The sequence below is a fragment of the Mirounga leonina genome, unplaced genomic scaffold (assembly GCF_011800145.1).
Source record: "Mirounga leonina isolate KUSES-001 unplaced genomic scaffold, KU_Mleo_1.0 Mir_178, whole genome shotgun sequence".
In the NCBI taxonomy this organism is placed as follows: Eukaryota; Metazoa; Chordata; class Mammalia; order Carnivora; family Phocidae; genus Mirounga; species Mirounga leonina.
Genome location: NW_023270464.1, coordinates 9,474,391 through 9,487,026, shown reverse-complemented (window position 1 = coordinate 9,487,026; position 12,636 = coordinate 9,474,391). Strand labels below are relative to the sequence as shown.

Genomic DNA, 12,636 nt, shown 5'->3' with positions numbered 1-12,636 from the left:
GGAGGAGAGTGAACCGGGAGGCCAGTGGGTGCAGACTCTGGGCATGGCACGACCAGGAGAGGGGGGACCAGAAGAGGTCCAGCAGCCTATTTTTTTTTTTTTTAAGATTTCATTTATTTATTTGAGAGAGGGGGGAGAGAGAGAGAGAGAGCACGCAGGGGTGAAGAGCAGAGGGAGAGGGACAAGCAGACTGCCCGCTGAGCGGGTAGCCCAATGTGGGGCTTGACCCCGAGATCATAACCTGAGGTGAAGGCAGACGCTTAACCGACTGAGCCACCCAGGCTTCCCTTCGCAGCCTTTCTAAAGGCGCACTCGTGAGGGAGGGAGGGCGCCACCTCCATAAACATCCACGTGGGCATCAGGAAGAGGAACAGACTTGAGCAGGAGTGGGAGTAGGAAGGAAATGGTGAACTTTAACAAAGGGTCACCATGATGCTGGACAGACATTCAAGCTTGACAAGGTCACTGCTCATACAACCCCCATCAAAAATCCTGACAGTTCACTATCATGATAGAGAATTTAAATTACTTTGTCATCAAGGTGCATACTGTGCTCTTCCTTACTGAGGAATAAAAATGTGCTTTCTTCCGAAGAAAAACTAAACATTCCCACAAAGTAAATGACAATTAGGCTGAATGACAGCAATTCCTACTGAGAGCACAATGTTATTATACTGGGTCTTAACTGTCATTACATGGTAAATACCTGTCCTGGGAGTGGGACTGGCTTCCACAAAGCTTGCTACCTTGACATCAAAGGTCTTACTTTTTTTGATTCTTCGATTACATAGCAACTATACACAATTTATCCTGTAGTTAGATCTATCCCAAAACCCCGAGAATGTTCGTGCACACAGCCTCATGTGGGCACTTGTTAAAATGCAGGTTCTAATGGGCCCAGTCGGTCCCACTCTGGGGCCAGGAAGGTGCACGTGTACCAAGAAGCTGGATGAGGCTTAGAATGGGTTTGAAGACCCTTGTTCTAGGGAACACAGATTCAGCAAGCTGAAGAGGAACAAAAGTAAAATTCATCCTAGGGGGGGTGGGGCACCTGGGTGGCTCAGTCGTTAAGCGTCTGCCTTCAGCTCAGGTCATGATCCCAGGGTCCTGGGATCGAGACCCGCATCGGGCTCCCTGCTCCATGGAAAGCCTGCTTCTCCCTCTCCCACTCCCCCTGCTTGTGTTCCCTCTCTCGCTGTCCCTCTCTGTCGAATAAATAAATAAAATCTTAAAAAAAAAAAAAAAATTCATTCTAAGGGACAATAGCGGAAGAGGCACTTGAAAGCTTCACATCACTCCCAAACTGCAGTCTACACAAAATATTCCCCTCAAATAACTTGGAAACCTTTAGAAATCAGTGTTTCAGAGTTTTACTCTTCAAATGTAATACAATTCTTAGCTAAAACAGGAGTAATGAGACAAAATGGTCCTGAAAAGTACAATAGAAAAATACTGTTCACTGGTTTATTTTCCCAAATGAGCAACAGACTATTTACAAATAAGCAGATCTCCAACGATGTGTATTAAAATGGCAAGTCTATTACTGACTGAAATCTAAATGGAAAAAAAAAAAAACAATTTATTAAGGCACATTGGATCTGTGAGTTGAAAACAAACGTTCTGGTGTCATGACAGACTGCATTTCACTTTTGTCCCCAAAGCATGCGAGCACCAAAATTGTCATAGAACACTTAGTATATAGTAAAACAGGAAGGAATGTAAAAATTGAGGAGGGAAAAAGCGTTTTCAAAAGGAAATCTTTGGAGATCAGTTTACTGCAAATAAAAGAACACTAAACACACTCCTGATACACATAAATACTAATAACTAACAGGTACTGGAGAAACGGCAGAACTCTAAACAATGGATATTAAATAAATTAAAGGTATTTCGGATACAAAGAATAAAACAAAACAGTAATTAAAGAATGAAACAACCACTGCCATCAATAATGTAACGCAGACACGATGAAGTGAACAAAACCAAAGTACGTTTTCCCCCAATGCTTCCATGAGGGCGGGTTTTTGCTTCTGCTTTAGCTTGTGTACATTAGATTTATTACAATAATTCTTCTTTGCCATTCTAAATATTAATAATAGTTTACCCTTTAAAGAGAAGGGTCAGGAAGAGGGAAAAAAAAAAAATACCAAATCCTTCTTGGAATTTAATGCCAGGTCCGTTAAGCCACACGAACGACCACAAGAACAGCCATACATCTAACTGTCCCTCTCCTCCCCTTGTTTTTAAAACTACGTGACCACGATGAGCACAAGTTTGGGGGAAAGAATCAACTTTGGAAAGCTCTCCCGACCGTGATGATACAGTTATTATCACATTTCCTTATTTTACAACTGGAACATGAAATGGCTTAAAAAAAAAAATAAATCGTCGTAAAAAAAAAAAAAAGACAAAAGGTAGAATCTGTGCAATGTTAACAGTTACAAGAAAACATTTACCAGGGTTACAGTGTTTTGTTACAATAATACTTTGCAGGAACGTTCATGTTTTCAGCCAGACGACTGTAGCAAGGGGGTGCGGGGGTTCTGAAAAGGAAATGCGTAAAAAAACAAAACCAAACAACAAAGTTTTGTTCATCAGGTACATTTCAAGTCATCATTAAGCAGGTCTGCTACACCAACGTTCAGCAAGAAAATGTGTTCAAAGGCAAACATGATCACATTTTTGTTCAAAAAGCTCAATCATCAAGGAGTCCTTTGTAAGAAAATCATGTGTAAAATATATCCTTGTATGGACTTCAAAAACAATCTGATCATACAAAAAATTTTTGAAAAATAAATTAGATAATTAAAAACGTCTCTTCCAGCAGAGCTGGATGTTAGGCTGTCCTCACTGAGCCATTATTGCTGTTTTTACTGTAACTTGGGTCGTGTTTTTCCAGCCACATTTCAGCCAGCTGCTGTGTGGACCCATACGTGGATGCTTTGGACCCCAAGCACATTTTGTACTGTTTAGGATCGAGATTGGGATCACAGAAGACAGGATGGTGGACATGGACCACTCCTACTTCTTGGCTCCTGAACGTCTTCAAACCTGCCTGGACAACCTTGTTGAAAAGGTCCACATCCTCGAGCCCCCAGCCTTGGATGGAAACGTCAAAGCCACCGACTCGGACAAGATCTCCCTTGTAAATGCAAGTAATGCCAAACCCATAGTTTCTCCAGAAGCCAGTCTTCTGAGTGAAGGCAAAATGGTTATCACTGGGAACTTTCCCACTATAAACAATCTTTGGATCGTACTGGCTAAAGATGATTGGAAAATATATTTGTTGGCCCAGAACTGTATTTGCTCGACACCGCTGAAGGAACTCTGTAGTAAAGACGAGGTCAACGTCACAGAAAAAGAGCAAAGATTCGTTATTGAACTGGGAAGACCCCACTTCAAGGGCCAGAGCTCTTGAGAACTCCCCAGACACGGGCAGAATCTGCATGTCCGCTTTGGGGTACTTGATGCGATAATCTCTCATGAGTTCAACTTGCCTGGCCTTGTCGGGGTTGGAGTCAGAATTGAAAAGCAGAACCACGAGCTTGACGTTCTGATTGGGAATGAGACACGTCTTCTCAAAGTTTCCCATAAATCTCACAAACATGTCGAAACGCCCGGACAGCGGAATCAAGATATTTATCTTTTTCTCTTTGGGTTCTTTGTGCTCGTTCTTTGAGCCAGGGAGCTGAAAGGGAACGAGCTTCTTTAGGGAATTGGAGAGGAAGGACAAGGATCCGGACTCCTGATTGATTTTGTTGGCCAGCTCCCTGGCATCCAGCTCCTCGTGCTCCACGAACTGGATCCTGCTGAAGGTCTGCTGCAGGTACGCGTGTCTCCGCACGGGCACGGTCACCTTCTTCCCCTTGTGCCTCTTGTACAACAGCAGCAGGTCCAGGATGTACTCGGCCCCGTACGTGGGGTTCACCCGGCGGTAGCCGTACTGTATCTCCTTGAAGTCAATGATGCGCCCTCTGGTCTTGGCGTTGGCGTTGATCATCTCCATGACCTGCATGACAATGTCATCCAGGGCCTCCCTCTGAGCGGAGTCCATCCCTCTCCGAGGGGGCTGGCCCTCGGCGGCCGAGTACAAGTACTTCCCGGTCAGAAACTCCCATTCCAGGATCTCCTCCCGTTGGCGGGGCTGAAACCGCATGAAGGAAGGGGGGGCTCCCAGCTGCAGGTCTTCTTTGTGAATCTCGGTGCTGCTGTACCGGCCCATCAGGACGATCTCCCGGTGCAGCTGGATGGTGCGGTGGCGGAGCTCGGCGATCTTCCGGCTGAGCATGTAACTGTGCAGTCGGTACTGGTAGGGCGGGTTTTTGTTGGGGTGCAGCGTGATGGCTCGGTGGATTTTACTGTTATGGAGATCTCGAATGTACCCCTTTTTGTTCTGTTCGTAATTCTCATAAAAAAGCTGCTGCATCTGTCAAGAAAAAAACAACAAAAAAATATGGCTATTTTGGTATCACGTGACTCTGTCCCTCTCTTCTCGCCTTTCCTTACACACCTGCATAGTCTTAAAAAAAAAACCCCAAAACTCGAAGTATTAGAAATCTCTGCAAAGGAGCCGCAGCATACCAGAGTCCTTAGGGTAAAGCCCAAGCTCCAGCAGTCCAGGGAGGTTAGAAGAAGAATAAGTATCAACTGCTTCAAGAAAGAAGACTCGTCAATAACCAGAGTTGGCCCATATAATTCTGCAGGCAAACAGAATTATGAGAAAGTTTTCATACAGAAAAAGTGTGATCTTGAGATCACAGTGCCCCAAGTCAGCGTAACTGGAAGAGAAGGCTGGGTCCCCACCAAGCCCATGTGAGGAACCCAAGCGCCAAAGTCCCCCCCACTGAAAACTGGCACCCAACAGGAGCTGCTGCCTTTCTGGAACAGCAGGCCCTGCGGCTACCCCTGTCTGGGAATGAACTGCATCGACAGAGTGAAAGGAAAACTCCACAAGTATGACCCGATGCAGGATTAATACCACTTCCGGTGAGCTGAAGAGAAGGAAAGAGGAGGCGGCCGGCCGACGGGAAGGGCATGCTGTCGGGGAGCCCAAGATGCTGCAAGGTGCACACGCTGAAAATCCTTTCAATGCCTGCTTGTTCCCTGTGTCAAGTGCGCCCCCCCACAGCCTCTGTGCAGGCGGGGGTGGGGGGGTGGAGTGGGGGGGTCCTGTTTGCTCAGCACCAGGTCTCCGGCAGGCTCAGAATGTTGAGCTAAGAGGCAGGCAATGCAAAGGGGCTCATTATTCCACCAACTCACCCCCTGTCCTTTGATACAGGTTTGGGGGCAAGGAGGACAAAGGTTGGAGGTCCATCAGCCCAAATGGGGCATGTTCCCTCAAATCAAACAGGGAATGTACTTAATTCCCCTGTACGTCCAAGTGACGAGATGATGAGTGTCTACAATGCCTCCTGGAACGAAGAATAAAAACCTACAAAAAAACATCTTAGTAACACTTGAAGTCGGTATGTGATCAATGAGTCCTGTTTCATTTGTGGTTCGTTTTTGGGTTTTGTTCATACGCTAAATACTAACTCCTGATAGGGTGATATGTATTTGAACCAAGCAGTTTCTCTGCCGTTGGAAAGTCTTATTTGTTACTTTTTTCTTTCCTGACACATGGCAATCACCATAACAGAAAAACATAGGTTAGCATTTTTACATCCCATTTTCTTCTGTACAATACTACAAGCTACCAATAAATAAAGCCAGTAAGAGTAAAAAGAAGGGAACCACTTCCAAAGAATGAGAGAGAGAGAGAGAGAGAAGAGAGGGAGGGAGAGGGCGAGGAATGCAGGCGGGTTCTGTGCAAGGCCTCCACCCACATCCACTCGCTCACTTAATTCTCAGGGAGCTGCGAGTCGGGTGAACGCTGACCTTCTCAAACTCAGCTCTCCTCTCCTGGACAAGGTCTGTCCACAGAGGGGGACTTAGCACGGAATGACAACATCTCGGAAGGGCCTTCACTCTTTTTTTTTTTTTTTTTCTCACTCTTTTCAACTTCGCTTCCCACATGGTCTGTGACCAACACAGGACATGGGGAAATGGAATTAGCCATTGACATCATTTCCAAGCTGTACAATTAATTAGCAAAGGCGAAGTTGAACAGACGCAAGAGCAGAAGCAGAGCACACGCAGCCTTGGAGAGCACCCGGGCCAGGAGGCAGCGGGCCCACGCAGGGTGCGTCCGACCCAGCGCAAGCTGCGCTCGCCCCCGTGAGCCACGGGAAGCTGCACCATGGCCGGAAGCAAAGCAGCGGTCTAGGGCCTGCTTAGTGGGGAGAGCGTGAAGCAACGGAGGCCTGAGCTCCTCCAAGGCCCAGCTCAAGGCCACAGAGTGGGCGAGGAGAAACACTACATTAACCTAAACGCCCGAGGCAGGGGCTGGCCTAGGACCCTGATCTTTTGCCTTTCTTTTCATATGGGTTACAACAAAAGAGGTTTCGGGCATTTCCTGCCCCGCGTGCTCCCGTTCATCTAGCCTAGCCGGGCTGTGTCCTGGGCGCCAACTGCACAGCATGGGCACAAAAGTGTCCTGGGAGGCTGCCAAGCCAGGAAAAACGCATCCTGTCCGCAGGTACTAAGGACATGAAGCAAGCACAGCCTGTCCGGCCCTCCCCCCTCACCGCTGCGTGCCCCAGCCGGAGCCTGGAGGCCCTTCTTCCAGTTTTCGCAAGGTCAGCCTTCATGACATGCACCCTACAGCAGGCCTGCGATCCGACGCCGAACCCGCCTGAGGACACCACCTGGGAGGGGGGGGGGGAGGAGCAAAGGCCACAGCAGTGCTCCTTCCATCACAGCCAAGTCAGCAGCAGCCAGGGCTCCAGGGCTGGGAACTAGTAAAATAACAACCGCATGCAGGACGATGGGAGGCTACATCATCATTTCATATACATTTGTTATAATACCTATTAGTTCCATTTTGTCCACCTATAACTTCCAAATTTCTAACAGTGGGCATGAAGAACCGTGACTTGTTTGAAAGGTCCCTCCGTTTCCAGTGAACACACTGAACCTTACAGGTTGCTTCTCAAAATTAGGTCAGAACAACCTGAAAGCAGGAGGTGTTCTTTCCTGCCCCCACCGCCACCCCACCCCACCCACCCCTGCAGAGAGCCAGCACTGCCCAGCCCAGCCAGAAGGGGGCTTCCCTATGGGGCTCCCTGCAGAATTCTGTTGTTCTTCCCTCAGGGCCCTTCGACACAGTAGCAAGAATGGTCTTCTTAAAATACAAATTGGAGGCCTGTGGCTAAAAATGAAGTAGTAGAACCCACATGATTCTCTCTTCCCAAATGTCTCTGAAGAAAGAAAGAAGAAAGGAATAAACTCACAAGGACCAAGAGAATGGGAGAGGAGACACAGGGAGGGGGTAAGAGATGCCCCCAAATTCGGAGGAAATGAACTTGAGCAAAGGAAGAGGACTTCTACGCCCTTCAGAACCCCAGGAAAGGTGCTATGAAAGGCAGGGGTGAGGCCCAGTACCGCACCCAGCGGGACTGGATGACCGTGGAGCAGTGACACCCCCTCACCCCTCCCGACATGGCCAGGGGACACTCCCCTCTCCCCATCACAGGAGTGGGGTAAGGAGGGTGGCAGCAGATGTCCAGCATCTTCAAAGACATGCTCCGAGTTTCTCTGCCATTTAGATGATGGGGGTGTTGCCAAAATTCATATAGGACTGCCTCCCAACTGTAACTGGATCAGGACGGGCAAGTAGCAAATACTGGAGGTTTCTTAACATGATCATATCATTTATGGCAGTTATTCCTGAATATAACTGTCTACAGGTCCTTTCCCCTCACTCCTCTTGGGTTAGTTCACTGGTAAGCACGTAAACCTGAACTTCAATTTCTCCAGAAATGCGATCTGAACACCTGGGTAGGGGTGAGATCAAGGCCGACAACTGGAGGGAAACGAACGTCTGAAGAGGAAGGTTCCCAGCCCTTTTCCCAACTAGTCCCAAAATACTTACCCTCCACTGTCCATCCCGAGCAGGAGACTGGATCAACTACAAAGTGCCATACATTTCTAGAGTCCTCCCACAGAAAGCACCACCCAAACGGCTGGATCACTACAGCGAAGATACTGGTTTAAGAAATCTTGCCCTACACAGCTTCCAGTTAGCTTTTTCCCTGCTGTAGTCTTCCATGAGGATCAACAGCCAAGGACCATCAGGCAGCTGAAAGACTGTTCCAATGGGAGAGATGGAGACAAAGAAACAAAAGCTTGCTGGAAAGAGAAACAATGTAGTGAACAGAAGGAAAACTCAACAAGAGAAACAAAAGACAAACCTAAAAGGCATCCACACAGAAGATAATACACCCATGCGACAAAAACTGAATACTGTTAGAAAATCAGAAAACCGAAAAAGCTCTTGAAAATAAAATAGCAACACAAAAGAGAAGAGTTCGAAGATAAAGTTGAAGAATATCCCAGAAAACAGGAACGACAAAAAAACCAGAAAACAGAAAAGTATTCATTCCATAACGAGAAAGCACACCGGGGAGAAAATAACAATATAGAAAATGGGTTCAGAATGAAAGGACCAGTTGCCTGAATCAAACCCCGACTACTTGGTACAAAGAACACACATTCAGAACACCACAGAGAAAGCAATCTGAAAACTTCCAAAGACAAGGAAAAAAGGCCATCTAGAAATAAGAGGTGGGAGTGAAAAATTATTCCCAACGTACAATTCTCCTCCCAAGCAAATGATCCATCAAATAGGAGGGCAGAAGAGAGATTTTCAAGCAGTCGAGGACTGTCTTACCTCATACTCAGTCTTTCCCAGCTATGAAAGGATGTGCCCTCCTAGAATGAGGGAATCTATCTGGAAGGATCATCATCCAGCATCCTGGAAACAAGGGCTATGGCAGAGAAGAAAGAGAGGCCCCAGAATGATAGTGCAAGGAAGTCCCATAAGGAGAGTACAGCGGGCTGGGTGTCTGTGCCCCCCAAATTCACACGCTGAGGCGCTCTCAATGTGAGGGTGAGGTGTGGCCTATGGGAGGGGACTGAGTTCAGAGGAAATTGTGAGGGTGCGGCTGCCACGGTGGGATGGGGACCCAGATGAGGGCTTCAATGAAGGGCCCAGAGCACTCTCCGCACCCCTCCCCCCCCGCCATGGCAAGACACAGCAAGAAAGCAGGTCTGTATACCAGGCAGAGGGTCCTCACCAGGCCCTGACTCTACGGACACCTCCATCTGGGATTTCCAGCCCCCAGCACCGTGAGGAATGCATGTCTGCTGCTTCAGCCACCCAGGCGACAGTATTTTTGTTCTGGCGGCCCCAACAGACGGAGGAGACAGAGAGCTCTGGAGCAGGCTGAGGGAACCAGTGCACACACGTTCGCTACCTTTACCTTCGGAGTCGAGCTCATGCCTGACACAAGACACTCAGCAGGTATATGGTAAATTTATGATGGACCGTAAAGTCTTTATGCACAGCGGGTATCAAGAAATTGCTGCATGATTTCAACGCAGAAGAGGACAGTTAATGAGGACTGATGGACAGGATATACTTGGTCACTAATATACCGGGACAGGGCTGGGGTCCTCTGGCTAGAATGTATTTTTAAATGTAAAAATCAGTAGTATATTTGAGGAACAATAAAGATCCTTCCAGACAAAGGATGTAGTTATTTGTCCTTTACTCCCTAGAAAACCAAATACATAACTGCACATCTTACTCTCAGCTATCAAAACCCTACCCATGGAGAGCGAGTGCCCAGGGGAGTCCTGTGGAGTGCGTGGTCTTCCATGCCTGATTGGTTCTTCTTACACGCTCACCAGGACACCACATCCCCAAACATTTTCAGGACTACGTTTCTCAACATCTTTTAGAGGCTGTGGCCATGACCTTCATCATGACTGATATCTAGGTAAGCTTTACCTGAAACACAGCATGTGTGTGCTAAAGGCATAAACACCAAGAAAAAAAAAATTGTTGACATTGACTAACGGGGTTTTATGGAAGCCTTAAAACCCCCTCGAACCATAACAGACCAAGAATTTGAACTATAGTAAAGTTGTCGTAGGCACCTTCTGGCTAACCTCTCCAAGTCTGAATGAATACGTTGTGTTAGATCTTTTTTTTTTTTTTTTTTTAATGAAGAAATCTTTTGCAAGACGAGAGAGAGGGGCGGAGAGCACGCAGGCGCAGGCCAGTGCAAGCACATGGGTGTTTGGGGGACAGCACTTATTTTGTTAAAAATAAGGCCAAGTCTATGTCCAGACTAGCTGGTGCCCTCCCCTCCTGCATCATCCTAATATTACTACAAAATAAACATTTTAGACAAGGAAGTCACGCACCTGACAGACTGGATGGAATATACACCTGCTATGATCCTAAGAAAAATCTCAATAAATGCCAGTGAACAGCTCCTTTTCTAAAAGGGCAAATGCGGGCACAGGTACCGTACAGGTGAGGAGACAGAATGTCTACAGGGGAGGCTGTGCACCTCCAGCTAAGGGTATTAATGGTGATATTAATACCCTGCCCAAATCGGTTTCTAGTGGTACCTTTTGGTCATTCAGCACATTTACCAATCTCTGTCAACTTCTATACAAAAACTTATTATATATGGCTTTGGTGGAAAGGTCAGGAAACTTTTTCTTTTTACCCTCAATGTGGTGGGAGAGGAGAGGAAGGGGGAAATGCAGATTTCAGGGAAACTTTTTTTTTTTATATGTGAGTTACAAGCACTCTCAGAATTAAGAAGAGGGAATATAAAGTGTAATTCAGAACAAAAATTTCAATGAGACAGACATTAAGGCCAAGTTAGGGACAAATGATCCAGAAATCATCTGTGGTTCCTGCAATGGAGGTGTGGAGGGAAACGCCAGAAGGGAAGGCTGGGTGCTGGTCCTAAGGGGCCGGGCCCTGGGCAAGAGCTCCCAACACCTTCCCCAACCGCCATCTACCCCCCTCCACTTTTACCCCAAATCACCTTTTCCACCTGTTCACATCAAGTGATCTTTGTGCTTCTGGACCTCGTTTCTGCCTTTGTAGTATGGCAGGCATTTGCTTTTGCTTTTCAAATCCTTTGCAAAGTTCTCAAATTATCTTTGTTTTTATCTTGACTGGTTCCTAGTTTCCTTGCTACTTTTTTTTTCCCCCCTTTAAAGAAGCCTGTTGCATTTAAGAAGGTATGTATGCTGTAGGTGAGAGGAAACTGGACCATTCTGCTCTTGGGCACTTGAATGAGAAACAGCTGGATCGTTATGCTGAACATCTACGTCTTCTATCCATTATACCTCTTTTCTCCATATTATGGCCAATTTTCTGTTCACTACAATGTTCTCCATTAAGCAAGTAAGACACAGGTTAAGATTTAATTTCTGGACTCCAGGTAATTTCCTGGATTCAACAGGAATGAAGTCCCCTACCCTTAAGATATATAACTGCATGACTAAAGTAAGTGTTTAGCAAGTTAAAGGTAACAGAAATAAAACTACTATTTCCCTAGGGGATAGTATAGATATAACAATGTAAAATAAACATTAAGAAATAAGACTATACGGAGACATTATTGCCTTTATGCTACTAGTTAAGTTTTGTAAGACCTTGGAGGAATCACTTGAATTTGTTGGATCTCAAGTTTTCTCGTTTATAAAATGACTATATTGTACAAGAGCTTCCTTCAACATGAAGAATTCTAAGATCTTATGTAATCTTACATGCTAATTTTATAAAACTTATGTTTTTTAAAAAAAAATCTTATGTGCTAGTTTTATAAAACAGTCACATATAATTCTAAAGTCATGCCCTGATGTTCTTCTATCCATCTACCCTGATATGGTCGAAGGTACAGTATTCGAATGTTACAGGCTTCTACCTTCACTGAGTCAAACTGTATTTGGAGCATTAGAAGAGAACACCACATTGCAACCAGTTAACTGTTTCCATCTTATAAAAACAAACCTCCAATTCCGCTATAAATAAAAAGAGTTAAGGATAGGAGATTCATAATAGTTCATTTTAGTAATTCCATGCGGTAGCAAATATGGAGGTTTTTTGTTATAAAGAATATTTTGAATACTATCAAATTTAAATTTAAAGGACTTCATTATTTTATTTATTTTTTTTTTTTTTAAGATTTTTATTTATTCATTTGAGACACAGAGATACAGAGAGAGAGAGAGAAAGCATGAGCAGGGAGAGAGGCAGAGGCAGAGGGAGAAGCAGGCTCCTCGCTGAGCCAGAAGCCCGATGTGGGGCTCGATCCCAGGACCCTGGGATCATGACCTGAGCTGAAGGCAGACGCTTAACCATCTGAGCCACCCAGGCGCCCCTAAAGGACTTCATTATTTTAAAGTATTTCAATAATCTATAATTTGGCACATTCTTTCAAAGAGTATTATAAAATGGAAAGTTAAAAAGTACCGCAGAAGAAAACACTAAATCGGTGTGCATATGGGTTATTTCATAATCACAAGGTCATTCCTTGGCTTAAAAACACTCAAGGAAGCCTTTTAAGATGCATACAGTACCCCTGTGTTTCATTTAATTTCCAGTGTCCGTAGAACAGCCCCTAATCTTTGTTCTAAAAAGTACCCCCATAATCCTGGACTCCAGAAAAGCCATCTCCTGCACTGTGACATGCTTCAGGACTGTGACTCATTCTATGGTAAATC

General features: G+C 45.7%; 1 protein-coding gene across 1 annotated transcript in view; it reads right to left on the bottom strand.

The window, feature by feature from the left end:
* Positions 1-1,354: 1,354 nt before the first annotated feature.
* The window catches only part of CHSY1 (chondroitin sulfate synthase 1), a 70,112-nt gene continuing 58,830 nt past the window's right edge, over positions 1,355-12,636 (bottom strand). Inside the window, exon 3 of the mRNA XM_035023999.1 lies at positions 1,355-4,426. Within this exon, the coding sequence (XP_034879890.1) occupies positions 2,837-4,426 (1,590 nt within the window). The 3' untranslated portion in view covers positions 1,355-2,836. The remainder of the gene's footprint in view (positions 4,427-12,636) is intronic.